General features: G+C 43.1%; 1 protein-coding gene across 2 annotated transcripts in view; it reads left to right on the top strand.

Annotated features, from left to right (window-relative positions):
- Positions 1–22,360, top strand: part of lrfn1 (leucine rich repeat and fibronectin type III domain containing 1) — a 132,703-nt gene that overhangs the window by 106,051 nt on the left and 4,292 nt on the right. Inside the window, exon 3 of one of the 2 annotated variants that reach the window (XM_076145898.1) lies at positions 7,663–7,770. Coding sequence is in view for 1 of the 2 variants with exons in the window: in XM_076145899.1 (XP_076002014.1) it covers positions 18,898–18,965 (68 nt within the window). In the remaining variant the exon portion in view is untranslated. Of the gene's footprint in view, positions 1–7,662; positions 7,771–18,695; positions 18,966–22,360 lie in introns of those variants that run through there. The other variant, XM_076145899.1, reaches the window with a different exon arrangement.

Raw genomic sequence — 22,360 nt, forward strand, 5'->3', positions numbered from 1 at the left:
GGTCCCCGTCATGTTGCCTTGTGCATTCTGGGAAAGACTCCAGCCCCCACGTGATCCTGCACAGGATAAGCTGGTGTAGTGAATGGATGGATGCTTGCATGAACAAGTGAGGCTGAGAAAGTGACACACTCCTTCTCTTCTCAAATCTTACTGACTCCATATGCTGATTGCACACTGTCTAATTGTAAAATCAATGTATTGTTTTTTTGGATTTGGCTCCTGTCCGTTTGGCGCCTGTCAGCTCGGAGAGTGAACGCTCCCTCTGTTGCCATCACTGCATTTTTTCCTGAGGAAGGATTCCTCTGGAGTTTTAACATGCCACCCGGAGGTTTCTGAAGTAGACACTGCTCTAATTAAGGACGGCACATTAAAAGAAACTACACTTGAAACTTTTGGCTTTGACAGGAACAAACTTGAAAGTGATGCTCAGCACAATTCTCCTTCACCTATCCAATATCCTCCCTCTGAAAACGTTAAGCTGGATTCGTACTTTTGCAAAGGTGCACATACAAGTCTGGGTGGAACTGCGTGGTCAAAGGTGTCATAAGGAAATGGAGGCTGTGGAGGGTCAGAGGCGCGCCGTCACACACACCTTCCAAATTCCAGCAACACATCGAGCGGTCCAGTGCATTGAAAATGAAATAATTGATTGAATTACCTAAAGTCTTCCTGTCTGAAGGCGTGCGTTTGCAAACAAAACCATGGAATGAAGATGAGGAAAACACTTTGTTTATGTCCTTTACAATCGAACCGGGGGTGGAAAAGCAATTCCTCCTTCTATGTTTTTTCTTCTCCATGGTTTCTGTACATTGTGGTGAACAAAATGTGACACTGCCCCCACACACACACCCACGCAGTCGTATGCTGGCTTGACATGCAGCTGGAGAGGGAATACAGCCGTTTGTGTGCTCGTTGGTGGAGAAGTGGAGGAGCTGTGGACCGCTTGCATTCATGTTGTAACAAAGGAGATTTCTAAGCTGGGAAGCTATCAAAACATCCAGAGAAAACATTCAGACTCCTCTGATTCAATGTTTGGAGATAGCAGAGGATATTAAAAAGGTTCCCCCGGCCTGCCACAGACGATCACAGTGTCATCAAGAAATACAACATAGATTTGTTTTTACAGAGAGGTGACTTACAGGTGAAAAACCCTGTGAACATCCTTTTTTTCCAATTTGGAGCCTTTCTGTTATCTCAATCCGCATTGTTTTTGCTATTTATTTCTGAAATTGGAGATGCAGTGTTTTCCTGCATTGGGGAGGGTCTTAATGAGCACTTCTGACTTTTATTACTGAAGACAATTTTATTCCTGGCACGTTTACTGTGGTGTTTTGTATTTTGATTTCAGTGAAGTCCTTCCTCCCTCACTGTGAGGATAGAAATTGTCATTGTTCCACTACCCACAACTAATGCCGTGATTGTGTCATGTAAAGGGACACCACTTATGTGAATAATTCAGCAAGGCTTATGATAAAAGCCCAACCATGATTTACATTTAAAAGAGCTGAGGAGGCTTTAATTTAGCCAGAGTTTAACAAAGCAATAACAATCCTGACTGATAAAGTTAGAGGCAGATAGAATATGATATGAATTGTAACTACATGTTAAACAGGTCCACACAGGCATGGAGACCTAAATTGGAGACCTATATGTTCTAAATATTCAAGCTTGTTTTAGAAGAAATGGATTTGACAGTAGAGCAATAACCCAGCATATAGATGTAGCCACTGCAATGGAAGTTTTAAGTATTAAGTCTTTCAGCTTTATTAGATTTGGGCAAACAAATATTAGAATTTACCATAGATGGGCTAATGCAACCACTCCCAGCTACGTTTATACATTCATTTAAAAGCAGAAAGCTACAGTACACAAGTCCTTATTAAGATGTGTCCTGTTGATGGATATTGTATGTATATACTGTATATATTTATATAAACATATATGATACATATATTATAGCAAGCAGTGGTTTAGTGCTGTCAAACGTGCATACAGTGTGCCCTTCAGAATCATAGAGCTGACTTTGGAAGGATTACACCTCTAATCCATAGACCCACATTACAAAATTTCCTATGGGAATTATGAAAATGTGAAATGTAATCCTTGTGAGCAATTTGTTTTTATGGGGAAAAACAGTCGGGTTTTTAAATTAAACTTAGAGGGCATTTTTTTTTTTAACAAAGAATTTTGAGGGATTAGAACTTTAAACGCTGATGTTACATAATGAGACAAACTGAAGAAAGAGAAAGTGATAAACAATACACATTTGTTTACATGCCAAGCACTGAACTAGAAAAGGCATTTTGCAGAGAATGATCATCATTATCATCATCATCCTAAACTTACAGTAAATTGTTTCTTAAAACACCAAACAAGAATTTAATTAGCAGTTCTTTATTCCCATGAGACACTTATTTTGTTGTATGAAAAGTATGAATATTTTCAAAGCAAGTTAGTTAAGATTTTATTATAAATTGAATGATTTAACGATTAATTTCAGCTCAGCTTCATCTCATGCCAGCTGGATTAAGATAGGATTTTTGATGTTTGTTAAGATGTGGCCCACTGTGAGCTTCGCAAGTTTTTGGCTGGTTATATCTCTAAAACATGTCCAATGCTCTCCTGCAGGACTTTCAAGTAAGTGGAGCCAAAATTATCTCAAAGGCACAAACAGATCTCATAGTGTGAAAATCACCATTTGGGCTTCGGTCGTCATCTTCAATCATCTTCATTTCAAAGTGATTTCTCATTGGCTCTCTGCACTGCTTGTCTACATGTGGCCTGGATGGATTGTTTTGCATCTGGTGTGCCTGAATTATGCTTCCTGATCCAGGACGGCAGGAGTCTAACACTTCCCTTTGAGGCTTTAGGCTTTGAGGCAGCTCCCGTCAGGACCTGGACATTGCAAGACAGGGCCTGATTCTCCATCACTAATGGTGCCAAATCAGAAATACGGTAAAACTCAGAAGTTACTGAGAGCCCAAAGGAAATGGGGGTAGTGTTTTTTGGTTGTATTTATTTTTAATGTTAGATTTTGAATTTTAGTTTATTCTAGATTCATGTTCATTCATCATCACCACCATCATCATCATCGTCATCAAGAATTTATGTATGTAATTATTTATATCTTTCCATCCTCATTGACTTTCCAAATGAGAATATTACACATCTAATGCTCATTCTCTGTTGACTCTGGCCCCTTTGGAGTGATTGAAATGTAAGCAGGAGAATTTCAAGATGTGATCGACTCTTCCACGTCTGCTGGAGTCAACCCAGGATCAAAATTACAGCCTTAATGATGCCTGTGATAGCTTTCACATGATCCACACTCTTCATTTACCACCAGTTCTTTCCCTCTTAACCTTGCCTTCCACTGCCAGATTGTATTGATCAGTGAAGGCACACACGCACATACACACAGACACAGGCACACTCACTTACCATTCATTTTTACATGACCTCTAACGCCAAAGGTTTGTTGAAGCTAATAAAAAGCAAATTATTCAATCAAACTGGTCCTACAAGCAATTTGCCTCGGTGCTGTTTTGTCTCATTTGAAGTTAAGAGCTCAGCGAGGTGAGAGTCACACCACTGGGATTGCGGCGTTCATTACACGCTGATGGTGTTTCAGATTAGTGGAAAGTGCAAAGACAAATACAGCTACTGGTCCTTATAATCACCTCGGTTTTTGTGCTTGCGTCCCCTGCTGACTCTGAGAATTTTGCCCCAGCACGAAAAAAGAATCTACCTGACGTACTTAAGCACATTAGGTTTACATTTAGTGACATCTTTTCAATATGTTTACAGTTTGGGGGCATTGCTGTTCACGCGCGCCTATTAGTTAGATGTAATTAGAATTTGGCTGAGGCAACACTGCTGCTGAAAATCTATGAATACATATTATGATTGAAACCTCGCCTCGTACGCCGCATATGATCTCGTTTGTAAGTCAAGTCATTAATCAAAGTCGCTGACCCGCCGAGTGAATTACAGTAAAGCCAGGGGACAGAGAGAGAGAGCGTAATGGTCCGCTGGAATTCGGTTTCGTCGATATGCTTAAGATGAGTTTGACCTCACCGTTATGACAGCTCTCAGGCCATCCTACACCTTACTGAACAGCTTCGCTGTTTCCTGCAGGAATGGTCGCAGCGTCCGCTGCTGAGTCATGATGACATTGAGAGCGCCCTTTATTAAGCGCGTTACAGCTCGGAGGTGCTTTATTACTTGTTCAGGTACAGGCGTCGGTGCAGTTATAGAAAGGAAGTACCTGCTGAAAAAGGGAATTCTTAACACTTTCCTCCAACTTAATTTAAAAGTAATTAAAGTCTGTAATAAATACACAAAAATATCCTCGCTTGGCGGTTTCCTTGCTGTGGCTTATTAAATGGAGCAGCCTTCACTTACCTGACCTCACACCGAGAGACTGCCATCACCTTGTCAACATCTAGGGAATGGAGTGGGGAGAAAAGAGCCAATCTCCGGTATGAAAGCGTTCACACAAATCCATAATTGATTGAAGCTCGGAGGCTTTGCTTTTTCTTTTTTTTTTGTCTTCCCGAGATGGTCAGCAGGATCTGATGTAATGAGACGCCTGAAGGGTTTCACTGAGGTTTTCTTCGCTGCTTTGGTGGAGCTCATATTTACACAGGAAGAAAAAAAATCTCACACTGTTTAAGCCCCCTGGAAACACACTGCTGGTATTATCTTGTAAATATGTCATTTGTATTTATGTGCCTGGAGAATATGTAGAATGACAAATCTATTATATTCTTATCTTTAAATAAATCAGTGTAGCTTTTTATTCTTTTTCCCTGATTTGCTCTAGGCAAAATTTTACAAGGTGATCTCCGACCAAGTAATATTAAGATATCTCACTATCACATTCTAATGAAATTACACTTCCACTTCCTGTCAGTCCCAGAGCACCGTCGCTAATTGTTATGCATAGCTGATATGTTCAATGTCAAAAACAATTGGTACATCACAACATTTTACCAACAAGTTGCTTTTTTAAACACAAAAACACACTGGCACTTCCGCTGCCTTCCTTGGTACGATTCCGTTGGCTATACGAGGAGCTTAAGTTTGCTTTACTGTGAAGAGAGAGAGGGGGGTAACAATGTTTTTTATTATTCTTCGAACCGCGCTGGCCTCGGTTGATGTACGCCAACCGTAGCAAATCCTCCATAGAATACTGACAGATGGAATATATGGCAGCAGTGAGGTAAAAGGGAGAAGTCACACCCCTGGTTGTCATGCCGGAATGTGCTGGAAAACAGACTGAATCTGCCAGCGCGGCTGTCTCCCTAACAACTGTCTTTGTCTCGCTCAGATATGAAGCAATCACAGTGTCGGGTAATGACTTGAGGGAGTGTGTACTTAGGTCAGTGTCGCTCTGGCACCAAGGAGTTATTTTTTTCATTCGTTTCATTTCATATAAGGTCTGAGAGAGAGAGAGAGAGGCAGTGGGGTGAAATCCTGTGGCTGGAAGAGGAAAGTGGATTGTTTGATTCAGTGAAGGAACGCCACACCGGAGCTTAAGTGAGCACGGCTCGTCCTGAGCTCGACCCCGGTGCTTATCAAGGGCCAGGTGATTATTTGATGTTGGAGACTTTAAACCTGAACAGTCTCTAGTTAAGCTATCGTAGGATGAGTGAAGGGCATCGTGTTCCAAACAAATGTAAGAATTTCATGCTTCATCTCTCGTGGTTTGCTTTGCGTCACATTGCTGTTAGTGCTTGAGGCGGTGGTATGGACTTAAAATAACAACAAAATGGTTCAGGGTAATTTTTCAGTCCAGGAATTAGCTGCTACAAGGCACAAATTTTGATTTATGAAGGTAGACACTGTCCTGTCCAGATCTGCTTCAGGCTAGGTTCAGGGTAGGATTCCTGCTCCAGTGTCTTGACAGTTAACAAGAGTACATTTCGCCACAGTTGTGAGTGAATCCCTCTCACCATTACTACTTAGACCACTTGCAATATTTTTGTTTTTCTGGAAATACCTTAATCTTTAAGGAGGCAGCAGCACAACTTCCTGTCACAGTTAATGAAGCTCGCCTTGGCCTTACTGCTCCAAAGTCCCATTAGCATTGCTAAGGTAGCCGAGTTGTCACACACCAATGTGGACAACCGCCAACTTTCTTGTCAGAATGTTGTATTTTAGGTCCAGCTTTCTGATGAGTTGAGTTTCAGTTTGTCGTCTCATCATTAGTGAGACAAAGAGTCACTGCATCACTAATTCCACCGGGAGTGCAGCTAGCTAATGCCGTAGCCGTAGCTGAGTCAGCGTCAATTCCCTGCCTGTTTTAGGACATAAATCGGCCTCTTGGCTCGCTGGACTTGTCACTTACTTGCTATTCACCAGGTGTTTGTGCTTTCAGGTGATCAGGCACATTTGTTGCGCTGCCAACAGTAGCTAACCCCCTTCTCTCCTCAGGGCACGTCCTGTCTTCTTCGTACGCACGCTACGAAAATCAATGCAGTGTTTTGCCTCAGCATCGTCATTACTGGGACAGCATACAAAAAAATCACATTGTTGTTTTGGTGAATGATATAACGAGGTCCAGCCCGAGTCAGAGCCATATTGCTAAATGATAGACAGTGAAATGTGTGAGGCCTGCGCTCCTCCTTTGCTCCCCAGCCTCATTCCTCACACTCTGACATGACAGCATCGACTCTAGGTTGTTGCGAGCTGAAGTGGACTGGAGCGACCCATTGGAGAAAGCAAAAGCTTGCGTCATAAATACTTAATTGGTCGGATGAGTAGCTGAAGGTGACAACCCTCAAAAGTTGCCCCCTGAATACAAATCGATGTAGGCCCAGGGAGGACTTGAGTGGAGAATTCTGTTTTCATGCATGAGGGCCCCGGGAAGACAAATGAGAGCGATATGGTAATCTCTCTTGGATTGCGTGCTGCCGGCAGAGCTGCCACGCGTCATGTAGCGGGTTTGATATTTAAAAGGACAAGTGAGGGAGTGAAGACGCATGACCTTGACAGTTACCTCTCCAGTTACCTCTCCAGTTTGAGAAAAACAAGGACAATCTACGTGTAAAGGCAGCTACAATGACTCCACCTCATGCGTCTTCATCATACACAGATACGTGTAGCTTAATAGCAGTAATCTTCTGTGAAAGCATGTGGAACTTTCATTATTTGGTCACATTAATCACCTTGTGCTTCTGCTCTCAACATCTCATCACAAGTGGAAGGATTCTCTGTGTTTTCCTTGTCGGAGATAAATACCAAAGTGGTGTCAAAATATGATTAATTTTTCATCGTCCTCCTCTTCCCTCTTTGTTCATCCTTGGCTACAATGATACAGTGAAATATTAATGATGGGACACGCGTTTGTGGCCGTGGCTTCTCTGAGCGTGTTTGTTCCTGCCGCCTCCCCTGCTGCTTCTGCTTGATTCCTGTTGTTTCATAATCACATCAGCGTTCATATCGCACCCAAAGCTGCCGAGCTGAAAACGAAGCAAGCTCAGTCAATTAGATTATGCTTGTATCGCCGCTTCTCTGGTGTTGTTGGGTATTTTTTGTTGTTGCTAGAATAATGTCCAGGGCAGACTTATTAAAAACATTTCTAACAGAGAGTTTAACTTGTGAGTGTGTGTGTGTGTGTGTGTGTGTGTGTGTGTGTGTGTGTGTGTCCGCCTCTAGGTGGTTTTCGTGGGATGCCGTTGAGGTTTGGCCTTCCAGCACACTGACAACCAGCTAAACGGAATGTCGATGTGGAAACCTGCAATGGAGACCAGGGCTTGATATCGGGTGAGCATGTTGTGTTTTCCAAACCATTGCACCCCCGCCTAACCCTGCACCTTTAACACAAGCTTCAGACCGACGCAGAGTTTGACTTGTTGGCAGCAGCAGCAGCAGATAAAAGCTGCAGTGTTATGTAGATCACCGGCAGTTTGGAGGGGAAGGATGGAAATTTGCTTGAGAGGAACTACAGACGCGTAGCAGATTTGGATCAAATTTGCAAGAGCTTATTCTTGTTCTGAAGATTTGGTTTCTACAGAGCCAGATGGGAGGAGTTTGTCCAGATTTATTGATATTTAGCACCACATCTCCTCTAGCCAGCCAGATCAGGTTTACTGAAAACCCCCAAAACACTATGAATAATGATGCTGTCAGTTTCAGAGATGTGAAAACAGGAAAGAAGTGTTGAAGGAAGGCAGGAGAAGGAAGGAAGAAAGGAAGGCAGGACGGAGGGTTTAAAGACCGTAGTAGTCGTAGTAACCATTTTAGCATGTAATGGCGTAACCAGGTGCAAACAGGTTATATGAGGACTCCCTCGTGTAACCGACTGTAAGTTGAACTAAACGGGCCGATTCAAACGCGCCGCAAAATGCCTCAGTAAAAAGCAGATCCTTGTTTGACGCGCACATTACATAGCATGAAACTATTAATTAAACTCAGGGACATGAGAGGATGGAGTTAATGATGTGCGCTGTGTCTTCGGGGAGCAGCAGGCCGAGAACAATTGCGTGCGTGTGAAGTGCAGTATGTACTACCTGTATCCCCCGAACATCTGTCTCCTGTGCGTGGACTCGAGTTTGCATCCTGAAAATGTCACCACGCTTACATCTCGCACGCTATATGTGATCCAGCACTGGCCTCTCTCTCTCTCTCTCTCTCTCTCTCTCTCTCTCTCTCTCTCTCTCTCTCTCTCTCTCTCTCTCTCTCTCTCTCTCTCTCTCTCTCTCTCTCTCTCTCTCTCTCTCTCTCTTTCTCTCTCTCTCTGTCTTTGCTGTGGGCGTCGTTTGAGAGAAGATTCCCACAGCGAGAAGGAGGTGGGAGTCCATTCCTCTCCCCTTACCTCTGACCCCTGTGTGGTCAGGGGGACGTGTGACTTCTGCGGTCAGGGGGATGCGACCCTCGGAGCACAGAACAAAGAAATATGATGGCTCCGACTTGTCCTCCTCTGGTTCAAAGGCAACGGCGGAGGCCATGCTAATTAGCCAGCTTGTGTTGCTGAATTGAACATAACTGCTGTTCCCTCCAGTGTCGCCCCCCCCCCCCCCCCCCACACGCCTGTCTAACAAGCAGCGTCTTACGATAGTTGTGCGCCTCGCATAACTTTGCATATTTTCCACGCCGTGACACGTTTGTATCTGTTCCTTCCTTTTCAAAAAAAAAGATACACGCCATTTTGCGAAGGCCCCTTTAATGTGTTGCATTCACCCTTTGTTGTCAAATGTAAAGTCTTCAGCCCACGTGCATTCCTTTGACGTTTTTGCCTAGCTGTTATGCAGAGTATGGTTGAAGCGGTCATGGTTGAAACGGTTGTGGTTGAAGCGGTTGTGTTTTCATTGCGATAAGAGGCACGACAACAGGATTCCCCGGCAGTTCGCCTCTGCCTGCACAACATGAGGGAGCCACAGCTGAGAAAGAAACGTTCTCCGAGCAGCAAGTGCATTCATGTTTTTAATCAGGAGTCGAGGGAAAAGCGATGAAGAGGTCAAAGTCTTCGTCTGGAAATGTTTGAAATTCTATTGACGTCGTTGTGCGCATAGGCCACTCCCCTCCTCTATTCTGCCGAGCTGTGGTTCTCCTCCCTCATCAAAGTAATCTGAGTCTATCAGCGCGCGCTTCCTCAGATATCAGCGGCGGCCGGTGTCGAGTGGTTTGCAGCACATGTTATCGTGTTAAGATGTTATCTCAGCACCCGGCTCTTGTTATTGGAGCTCTAATCGTCCACAAAATTAAGCCGTATGGCGCTCAGTGTCATCCACATCTGAGAGAAACCAGGCTTCTTTTTTTTCCCGCGTTTGAAATTGTGTGATCAGAGTTATCTCAAATTATTGACACGTATGGAAATCTGCCCTGCAACACTGTGGAAATTCCTCAGAATATTGTTTTTTGTCAATGCAGATGCGCTCATGTTGAGGACCTCAAGATGAGTCACAGACTATTGATTCGTTCACACACCTTTTTTGTGTTGCCTTGTGTGTTTGCAGAGGTGTGCCGTCTTTGAACTCCTTTGAGTCACACACACATATATTTGTCCCGGTGATTTGCCGCAGCATATGATGAAAGATCCAGGCGCATTCTTAACGACACGTGGAGGTGTAACCTTATTGCATAAGCGTTCTCATTAGTTACAAGGAACATAAGCGAGTTCGAGAATTAATTTACATTATCGTCCAAGAATAGTACAATCGCTGCCTGTGGGTGTAAACAACCTTCTGCCAAAGGTGTAACTCAGAGAATGTCTGATCTGTGAAAGTGGGAAGCCTGCAGCTGAATCACCGACAAGAAAGGGTACACAGTCGAATTCGGGGAGCCTTACAAAATGTGTGAGTGTGAATGTTTACTGGAGCTCAAGTGGAGCTCAGAGCAATAACGGCCATACTTCACCCAAACATTCAATCATACTCCCAGAAAAAAGGTCATCCTGCTCATTAGTCTCTTTTACATGTTAATCACCAAATCAGAGGGGTATCACAGTTTACCGAGGAGGACAAACTCTGCTCTGTTCCTGGCTGTTTGAGACAACACTTAGTGACTGTAGGCTACGTTTACACTGCAGCTCCTCATAATGGGCTCATATCTCATATCAGTGTTCACACATTTTACACCTGAAACAGCCTACATGTGCCAATGAGGATACCGTTTCTAAAATGCGGGTAAACATACCGCAGCAATGGATTCAAATGAAACAGATAGAACCAGACACGCTGCTGCTTTCCGGCTAGAGAGGATCAGAGCTGTGCTTGTTGCAGCTCGGGCTTGTGCAGCAATCATCACCGATAAGTAATTCAAAGTGCAGTCGCATTGGCAGATGTCAGATGACTGATTTGTTTGTACTTGTAAATGTCGCCCCGAAATGGATCAGAGAACATCTAGTTGCATGTGCTTTTTTTCACTCCATACATCTGATATAAGCCGCATTTGAGCAGAACATCTAAGTCGGTGGGCTTGTTCCTCGTGATGAGAATGTTGCATTAGAGACAATAGATGGAAGTGCAGTAATGCAGAAGGAAACATGTTCAGGCATGACAGAAATATGAATACTGCAATGAAATTGTCCTCCTTGAGGGGACGCATTCCCACACCATAAAGTGAACTGTTTTAGGTAATTATGCTTAGTAGTCTTGTATGAATATTACATGGGTAATGTATGCTCAGACACTTTGCTGCTTTTAAAAGCGACTGTGTGCTCTCATGTTGTAGCTTTTATGGAAATACAAATGATGTTTAAAGATTTGCTCTTGAATTTTTTTTGCTGCCATCTCACATGCTTGTTGGATTCAGGTGTGATCTTTAATGCAAAGTGCCGGCGTTAGAAGGTATTAAACACGCACCGTACCTCCAGGGAACGACATCTTCCGCATGCTGTGTGCTGAAACATAAAGAAGCACATTGGCTGCGCTCCCTTTGCCGTTCACTACAAACGTGAACATCTGAGTGTCTCTGCCGTGGCTTGCTGCCTTGCCCAGCAAACAGCTCACTGTACGATGTGGGCAGTATCTGTGTCCATCTGTAGGTCGGAATATACAAGGCCATAACGGGAGGCCTCTCCTTTCATATCATTTACCAAATACAGGATATGGGAGTAGGCCTTGTGATAGTGGCAGACGAGGCGCTGGTTATGAGCCACTGCTCCTCCATTGTCTAGCATTCCTGAGAAAGAGTGGGAGCCCCTGAAGAGGCCTGGCAGAGTCGCTACTTCCATCTGCCTGCATGGCTCGCCTTGGAGCCCAGCTCACACCACTTGAGATTATGCTCACGTCCAAGCTGTTACTGTAATTTGCATTGGCTCATGGGCAGAGAAGAGCGAGGAGGAGGAGGAGCTGCACATGAGGCAGGGATGTTCAAAGTGGTCCTGGCAGCACAATGAGCTCGTCTGGATGTAGTTTTATGGACAAGTGGCATAAGCAGAGCTATGTTTAAAGTGTAATAATAGCACTGAGCAGGTTGCTCTGCTGTCCAATATGAGGGTCTGTGTTAGTGAATTATAGGCATATAGAGTTTAAAACATCACCATCCCAGTCACATTTAATACTGGTCCTGTGTTTTATGGCCTTATTACAGTTCATCTCTGCGCCTGTCTGCAGCCGCATATGAAAAACATCAGTCAGAATACATGAAACCAATAAAGTCTCTTGTTTTGAAAGACACTACCTTTGTGATGTGTTTCACAAATTAGTAATTCATGTGCTTGTTGCAGTGTGGATGCATTATAGATCTGAAGGAGAACAACATCCAGAGGTGTTGGTTAACCTGCACTCCTCTGCACCTCCTGCTCTGCCCTCGCTGTCTCCGTCCGCGCATCAGAACCCAGGCGTAATCCTAAAACCTTCACCCAAATCCATGGAGGAAGCTTTATTCGCAAACCACAATGAAGTAGAATTTTGAGTGAAATTCAGCGGTTTTACCCCGATGGAGGAAACAATACCAGGAATCACTTTCAGCTCGGCGCCACCTCAATTTCTGTCACGTCCCCATTTTCCAGGGCTTCAATTTCTCTCGCCTCTTTTTGGACAGCAATTTGGTTCAGCTCGTAATCTATCAAAATTTACTAATTAACTAGAGACAGAAAATAAAGAGAGCAGTTTCTAATAAAAGCCCCGGCGTTAAATGGGTTGTGAGCACGAGCACACTGAAGCAGAGTGAAGCCAGAGGTTTGGCTGTTATCTCCTCGGCTCAGTCACCTCATGAATCACACAGTTCCTTCCTCCCTCTCAGTTACAGTAGTTCCTGCGTTCCCCAGATTACAAATGTTAAAGATTGGCTCGGAGGGTCAAATGTCTGTTTTAATCACATTTAATTCCCGTGGCAACACTAACAGATGTCAACAATATTAATTGAAATTGCTTGGTTTTGGATTTCCTAACACAGAGACTTAACACCAACCTGTAATGTTGAATATACGGAGTGTGTGGAGTTAACCAACTGTTAACTTTGCACCGAGCGTGAAAAAACACATTATAATAATAATTACGCAACGGATAAGAAAGAGCTAAATGTGCCTTTCATTTTCACATAACAGGCCCGACAGTTTTGTGATTAAAGTCCTCAAAGCGTGGCAGGAACTTGTCTGCAGTCGTTCCCAATGTTTCATTCACATAATTAGTCATTGTGCTGATGGGGCATGGATTAAAACGCACTGACCTGTTTCCACGGAGACAAACAAAGATCTGACTCACCCACAAATTAATGTGTCTGTCTTTCAATATGCCTATCTATCTATCTATCTATCTATCTATCTATCTATCTATCTATCTATCTATCTATCTATCTATCTCTCTATCTCTCTATCCCTCTCTCTCTCTCTCTCTCTCTCTCTCTCTCTCTCTCGCTCTCTCTCTCCCTCTCTCTCTCTCTCTCTCTCTCTCTCTCTCTCTATGTCTCTAGCTGTTGTAGTAGCAGTGCTATAGTGGTAACTGTTCCTATATCTATCCAATATTTTGCAGCGTGATGGTCCTCTGAATGACTAAAAAGCACCTTGACTCTTTTCAAAGGATTCTGGGAGACGCACGCCGCGCCCTCGACACAAAGCGAAGCTAGCTGAGGCCAAGGCAGCGCGCTCACATGAAACAAACGCCGCAGCGGCAGAAGCAGATTAACGGCAACTCGTGCAGAGAAATGGGCTTTCGTGTCACCGGGGTCATGGAAAAGAAAGGGACTGGTGCGTAATGACCTGCACTCGGTGATAGAGCGGTGCTAGAGGGCGGCGCGATTGATATTGATCCCAACATTCAGGCAATAATTCACTTTATATTTCACTATCATACCAACTCTATGAACGTACACCTTTGTATTTGCTGTCTCAACGCAACTGTTTGTGTATAAACTATTTTCACCGTGTCATGATGGAGTGTGTGTCCACTCCGGCCCGGTTAACTTCGCTTTGTCACGATAACGAGGCCACGCTGGAGATACACCATCGTCAAAGAAACTCACCAGGTTGCAGTTTTGTCTACATCAAGACATTTTATTGACGTAGCGTTGCACTACAACATCAGGCATTGTACGATCGGCCCCTCTGGCAGTGCTGCAAGATATCACGTGATCCATGATGTCAAGGTGCGTAGCAGAGGGGTTCTCAAACTGTGGCGTGAGTCCCACCTGTTGTACGCTGCAAGAGGTTGAAGCTATTTTTTTGGTTCAAATGCAGAATTGTTGTGGAAATTAACACCAAACGTCCACGCACACAAAACATACAACACACAGTGTGTTTGGCTGTCCTGTGTTTGCGGGATTGCTGGTGTGTATGTCTGTGTGTGTAACCTTGAAGTTACTGATGTCCTCTCATACACACACTCATAGCCCTGGAGTGTATCTGGGCCACTGTCCTCTATATCAATTAGCCGCTGTGTGAATTTTTCATCATCACATCCAATATTTACTGTAAGTCTGCTCGTGTGGATCCGGCAACAATAAATCTCAATTGTTTTGGTGAATTAAATGATTCTGTAGTGAGGAGGCAGATATTGGATATTGACTCAAGCAAGCAAAATGATGAATGAGGTCACCAGCAAGTGGAACAGAAACAAGTCTGTGGATTACAAAGTCAAAACTAGATTTTAATTTACATTACTCCTTTCCGCTTTTGTGCTACTGTTTCGGTGTGTGTGTGTGTGTGTGTGTGTGTGTGTGTGTCATACTCTCACAGCTATTGTTGAGTTAAAGAAATAGAATCAGGCTGTTAATGCGATCTAACATGATAAACAAATACTCTTCATTGCGATTTGTTTTGGAAATTATTCTTGTAATTGAGCGCAATCAACTAAATAATCTTAAACTGATTAATTTTATTATGATCACTGTGTAGTTTCCCTGTTCTTCAGTGACTGAAACATTTCTAAGTTTCACTACATGACACATTTACATCTGCCACTGTAAATCAGCATCAGGAGGCTTCTGCAGCAGTGAATCATATAAGGGACGGGCGTACATAATACCATGGAGGGGCGGGATCAGTGCGGGGCAGGAGCCTTAGGAGGAGGATTTGAGACCGAGTGTGGAAGCCGCAGCCTCAGAGCAGCACAAAGCGGCACCATAAGGCTCCAATTCAAAAGGGTCCATTCAGCTCGCCCGCCACCCGTCAAGGCAGGGCGGGGAGCCGCTGTGCAGAGGGACGCGACGGGAAGAAACAACGGCAAACAGCCCGTCGGTGCACAAAAATCTACAATCACAAGCGTTATTAGAACCAAATATAGGACAAAGCCTGAGTCTGTGAGAAAATAGCTCCGCCACCACAGGGGAACACACACACACCCGCCGAAATCATTTATAGAACAGTCAATCATATAACTGCAGTGTTTGTAAAGGAACAGTTCTTGTCACTGACCCATATTGGATTTCAAAATAACCCTGTGCAGGAATAGAAATCCATAAACTGGGGTGTCATCTAAAATCTGTGTGTGCTCCAGTGTCGTTTGCGAGCGGCCTCTGCTTTTATCACAGCTTGTTAGTGTTATTCATGCTTCCTTTTGTTCCCTTGCATGTTTATTTTCCTTTGAATGGTGGTTGAGAAACTGCTACCCGCAGATAAACGGTATCGCCTGCTCCCTGCATATGCCAAGGTGTTTACTAACTAGAAAGACCCAAAAAAAGACAAATTTTGGCCGGAACCCACTGCCTGCAATCACAAAGAGTATTGTTTCTCATATTTCAAAGGAAACACACTCAGTGTTCTGGAGTCAGCATAAAAATACTCCTGTGCCTTCTTACTTTGGAAGAATAAAACTTTCTCTCTTGTGAGCAGTTTATTCATGTCATTAGGCGGTGAAGCTATTCATGTTCATCATCACATTATAGTGGCTTTGTCCTGCTGAGATGTTCCGCGTTGCAGAGCATGAGCTTCCGAACTCTGCGAAAGCTCAGCAAGCGATTCTGAGCCGGGCGAGCGGCGATTCTAAACAAGAGGTCGGCGCATTGTCCTGCTTGTCCTGATTAATCATTGGATCTAACAGATGGAATGCAGTCATAGGGAGGGCTTGGCTTCATTGTCGCAGCAATTTGTGCGTAAAGTAGATTGACTGGACCAACACCATATCTAATAATTCCGTCATGGATCATAAGGCCCTGGTGATTAGAGTATTCCATTCAGGAATTCTATGGATATATTCAGTCGCTCTGTATAGCTGTGAGAATTTCAAATCGCAGGCTGAAATGACTTCACGAGGCCCTGTTAATGTAAATGTATGCTAATCAGGTTTGTCCAACCTTTATTCGCTGAGCTCTGACATACTTAGGGAGCATTACACAGCAGAGTTTGGAGATTTGGCCAGAGTAGCAGAAAAAGAAAAACCTCATACATGGGAACTTCAAATGATTAAGTGCATGGAGAGCAAACACACTTAAACATTTGCTGACAACAGCACACTGTACACTCACAGATTCCAGCCTCTCAGAACTGTAAATCAGTTAAACTGCATGAGCTTTTCTGTTTCTGTCAGCTTGGCTCCAGTTTGTCTTTTGGTCTTTAGACACATCAGTCTGCACGCTCACCGACTTGAACTCCAGGATGTTGGGTCTGACCGGATTGTAAATACTGAACATTTTTAATCATTATGGGTTGATCGATGCGTCCCTAATAACCATCAGAACAGATCAGACAGAGGGAGTGAAATGCAATCTTAACCAACTAGAATACTTCAGGGCTTTGCTACCGATCCTGGAGAGCAGGGAACTGAGCATAAAACCGGCTTATTAATGACCATATGCCTCACATGAAATGATTCTGTGTTCCGTGTGACTGCGACAATACACAAGTGTACACTTTTGGAAGGCAGACAGAATCCAGAAATAACCAAATCTTTGTAATTAAGCTAGATTGTCTGTTATTTGATCTTCCTCTGTCAAACCACTTTATTCCACAAACTCACTTACTGCAGTAATTTGTAACTGTAGCAACGGTGACAGCTATTGAGGAACGATGATATCTTGAGATAATTGAGAACGCAGAGGAGCTAAAAGACAATTGGTAAAATCAATCACAAAAAAAGTGACGTCAATGCCTTTATTAGAGAAGCGCCAAGCAATTCTAATGTTCTCTATCTTGTTTAGAGAAGCTGTTACAATTAAAGTTTATGGACCTGCAAAAGTTTGTCTTCTCACTTGTTCTCGATTGGAAGTTTAAATGGGATGTAATTGAGAAGACACTCTGAGTGTGGACATAATTATAATATGCAAATGCTCCTCTGTTTACACAGCACACACCAGCCCGTCCTCTGATGAAATGTGACCACAAGTCCCCTGTTGCCGTGGAGCTCAGTGTAGTCGTCCACTGGTTGAGACGACAACTGACTCCCGTGAACTCAGGCTGTCAATAATTATGCTCGTTTCCTCACAAGAGTCACCAAAGGGCAGCCAACAATACACCGCATGCACCGTCTAATTGGCATTTGCAGTTTCCTGACAGATACACTTGGAAAATGTCCTCACACTGCATGAGCCTCACCAAGGTGAGAACACGCGACAACGACACCGCTTCTACTGTAGACCGTGACCGACTTTGCCCAATGTCACATTCAAAATATGTGTTGGCTTAAGCTGCACTTGTCTACTCTAAAGTAAACAGCAATATGAAACTGCAGATGTTAGGCAAACACGCAGTAGACTGGTGCTTTGGTGTGTGTGGGCAGGTAAATTCTCACATTAGTTGTTGATGTCGACATTTTAGGGGAGTAAAAGACCGATCCTAACCAAAGCTTTCAGGCCCATACTGCTGCTGTCAACTCAAACTTATAGCTCAATATGTTGTTGACTCCCTACTGTATTACACTGAAATAATGAGGAGAAATCACAAAAATGCACAATATGTCCTCTTAAAGGGCATCAACTGTTCTAATTACACAAGGATTAAGTGTGTGAGACAGACAATGATTACAGCTTTACATCCTGGAGAAGATGGATTAGAATTGAAGATCTCAGCCTGTCTAGGTGTTACAATGTCAATGTTACTTCAAGAAGCCAAGACTTGATTTGAATGAGATGGCAGGAAATGAAGTTTAAACCTTTTACGTATATGTCAGGTTAAAGTTTGCCTCAAATTCTACGTAAATTGGATATTTCAGTACCTCATGTGACAATGCTACGATTTCAAGTTAAAGATAATATATGATATGAACGTATATCGTAGGGCAATAAATGACCGTATTTTGATTTGCATGGACACTTTTCTTCAGCAATCTCTCTCAGATGCGTCACAGTTATGCCTTCACTCGTTCAAACGGTGCAGCAATTGTAACGTTAATTTTCACCTTTCCTTTTCCCCGGTGCTTTGATTGAGTTATTCTCAGACACCCATATTGAATTGTCATGCAGTGTTAAATGTGTGGGTGACATGCAACTTTTGGTTGTTAACTGCAGATTTGATGGATTTTTATTAGATTTGGTACAAACAGTCACTTGTGCTGTCGTCCCCTCAGACGCCGGCGTCACACAAACTGCAGTTTGAACAGAGATGGATGATCCTGTTATAAACTGGAATGGTTGCGGTTTGGTCCCACATGCTTTGAAGGAGACAGCTGATTGTTTGATCTAAAGTATCTATCTTCATTTCCAAGCACACTGCCATGATTTTATATCAATGCTGCGTAATATGACATAAAGACATTCCTAAGAACAAGACAAGATGGATGACAGGTTTTAACTACAGAAGGAAACTAAAAGCCTGAAGATACAGGTTTAGAAGTTTGCTGTGTTTAAAGTTTTGCCTGGCTGAGCTTTAGTAGCTGAAGGCTGCAGATGTCAGTAGGAGCTGAGTGGATGAGAGGGAGCACTGCAGGACAACCTGAATGTGTTGTTCATTCACCTCAGGTTTATTCATGATTGGCTTTAGGCTGCAAATTAGGGGAAATAAATCATGTGTATGTAGGTGTACGCATGCATACAATGTAAGCATACAGTGTCTGCATGCATGCCTGTGTGTTTGTGTGAATGTGTGTTTTGCTCATTTACCTTTCAGTTTTAGTTGTCAGGCTGAACGCTTTGTTAATTGGGAATGCGTGTGAATAATCCCCTGTAGGACATTTCACACAGCTGCATGACGAGACGTGAACATAAAGCTCAAATTAAACTGGCATCGTCCCTCCGCTTGTGTCTCCATATTGATTCAGTCGCTGCCACCAACATTAAGCAATAAAGCAGAAATAGAAACCTGCCCTTTTCTTTATAGCGGCTCAAGCATTCAAACGTCTCTGCACCTCCCCTCTTACCTTTTCCACATCTATGAAGCTTGAAGTCTTGCTTTTTGGGGCAGCTCAACATCTTCTTAATGCGATTCAAAGACCTACATTCTACACCAGAGTTGCCTTGGCAACAAAGTTTTCTCCACCCTGAGATGCTGAAAGATCAATAGAATATCCTCGCCGGTGTGGCAGGAAATGCTCCGGCAGAGATACTCCTCTGAGAACCCACCAGCTTTGTGGCCTACTTACCATTTGAATAGCAACTGTGAAGAAAGGTCAATATTACATTTCGATTTTACAAATTTAGGCGAGACTATGATGTGTAGAGTGAAGCAAAGTTAGATGTTATGATGAAACATCTCGTGTGGCGTATGGGAATAGGTTGCAGAGGAAATGCTGTAGCCTACTTTACTGTTGTAAGTTTCCCAGCTCATTTAAAGGGAAATTACATGAATTAATTTAGATCAGCTCGGTATAGAGAGCTGCCAGCAATAAAGGAGCTTAACTGATAAATTAATTCTTTCTGCGGTTTTGGAAATTAGTGCTTCCTGCTGTGATTTTGTACATGAAGAAATGGGTTAACCTCAATATAAATTTGACTTATTACCGGAAATAACTTTGCACATATTGTACTTTCTCTGGCTGCTGTGTTTTCTGGGGAATAACCTGCCGTGGAAGTGTTTTGATGTTGAGGACACACAGCACCCACAGCCTGTGCTCCACTATGTCACACGTTAAAGGTCCAGGGCTGGCAAATTTAAGGTAAACCTGATACAAATGTTAGTGCTGTGTGTGTGTGAATGTGATCAACCAGCCCACCAGTATGGCCTGAGTTTTCACACTACTACCACTGCCTCAAAAAATGACATCATGCAGACGCAGCTTTTAATGAGTGCTGTGATTGGTTGACAATATTTCATATTTAATGAGGTGTCCTGATGTGTGACAACCGGTATACCACCAGCAGGTTGGCGTGTATGTGTTTGTGGAGAGCGAGAAAGAGAAATGGTGGCGGGTGGATGCAAAGTAGGTTGATGTGAAATGACAGTAATGCATCTGCATTTTATTTTTCACTTCACTCATTATCTTTAACAGCCATAATACAGTAGCACAGCGGTGTGAAGTGAGAATGAAAGGCACAAAGGGAGACAGCAGGAGCCTTGGTTTGGATTTATATTTGCCATGAAATCTTATGTGTACAGTATATCTTATTTAAAATCTATAAAGATAAAACTCAACCCTCCAGAGGTGGAAGCCTTGTTTACGATTTAACTTTTTATTTTCCACATTTCACCATTTTCAAGATAATATGGAGTCTTGCTATCAAAATGGATTCTTATGACAATCAATAATCAATAACTTTCCTAGAATTCACTACATTCTTTTGACAATAACCTTTAATTATTAAAATAATTATTGAATATTCTTCATATGATAATGTGATAAACATGGGTTGAAGAATTTTCTTTCTTTCGGAAATAAAGAAATCCTAGATTTTGCTAGAATCAAGAATTATTTCAGATTATCTTTTGTTTTTGGCACATTTCTGCACATTTCTTCCAAAGATTGACTCTGCAGATTTTTCTGTTGTCAAGGTTTCACATGCGTTGCAAACATCGCGGGTGAGGGTTCATTTACAACAGAGGTCTTCAACAGGGGGTCCGTGGAGGTACTGCAGGGGGCTCGCAAAATTTGTGCTTGATAAGACAACTTTGTATATTTTTTCCCCACAAATTTAAATGTATTTACATACACATTAACATGGAGCAAATTGGGGAATATTGACAAAATTTTGAAAAAGTTGACCCTGCGGTCATCGTTTTGTAAAACTAGAGAAAACTTGAAAAACCCATATCTTGGCCATGGAAGGAGTGAGAGAGCTAAAATTTCACACACACAGCCTGAAATTTTAGGCCCAGCCACGATCCTCACTGCACGTCACTGAATAGCTTAGAATTGAATGCACAATAACAGGGTAGCTATGTTTATACATGGCACCAGGGCCAGATTGATATAAAACACAATTTTATACAATATATATCGTAGGGGGTCCCTGCTCCATCTCCCCATCAGTTTGGGGGTCCTCGGCCTGAAAAACGTTGAAGACCCCTGATGTACAGGGTTCATTGCACTGCGAGGATTCCATGTGTGCACAGAGATTTGTAGTGCTAACACTGTAAACGTCACCTTATCCCACTGAGCATTGTCGAAACACAGAAAGAGAGAGAGGGAGGTGCTAAAATCGGTGAAAAGAAATTGGCTGAACCATCAAAAACACTTGCCATATCTGAAATCAATAAAAAAGCTTTTCTCGGGTGAATTAAAATCACTTTCTGGATCATCGAGGAGACACTGGTAGTGATGAACATGTTGAATCTAAACCTGTGGGTGCTGCAGCATCTGTATCTGTACATCCACCTTTATGTCACACTGCACAGACTCGCTCTCTCTCTCTCACACACACACACACTGATGTCTCACCCTCGTCATCTAAACAGACTCCGCGGTGAGTAAAGTGTGAAGCTTAAAGCATCAGCAGCAGGCAAGATGGATGCCAAGAGGGCAGATCTGGTGTGCTGATTCAACATGCCATCAGCACATCAGCATTCGCTTCAATGGGCTTCCTTGTGGTTGTTAAGCGCGTGGATCACTTTTGACTCCTGTCACAAGCGTGTGACTGAAATCAATACTTCTAAATAGAGATCAGAGAATCAGAACATCCCCCGAGCCTGAGATCCGCCCAATAAACCCGCCATCTGTCCGACCTGACAGCAGCATGCATTCGCCCCGTTCACCTTGGTTTTTTTCCTCTCCATATTATTTCCACGACGTATCTCTCTGTTCAATTCTTCATCCCTGTGAGGAAAGCAGAGAGCATGAAAAGGTCATAAAACAACCCTGACAAGCGCCCTTTTTTCCTGTTAATTCTCCATCTTATGTGAAGCTCAGAGCAAGATAAGTACACAGATGTTATTGTGTGATAGACGCGTACATGACACGGCCGTTCATGCTGTGAATCTGCGATGGCTTAATAAATGATATGGCTCAGCGGTGATGTGATGTAGCCTGGTAGCATATTTCCCTGCCGCTGAAACACTTGTTACTTCCATTTAAAGGGTAGAGTCACGGGCTTCTGGTCGTGTTGCTGCTGCCTTTCATCATCCCAGGTGCTATTATTTCAGAAAAGCTCCATTTCATTTTGTGATTGATTC

This window comes from Genypterus blacodes, unplaced genomic scaffold, assembly GCF_046128005.1.
Source record: "Genypterus blacodes isolate CSIRO-AG114 ecotype Tasmania unplaced genomic scaffold, CSIRO-AGI_Gbla_v1 ptg000032l_1, whole genome shotgun sequence".
Taxonomy (NCBI): Eukaryota; Metazoa; Chordata; class Actinopteri; order Ophidiiformes; family Ophidiidae; genus Genypterus; species Genypterus blacodes.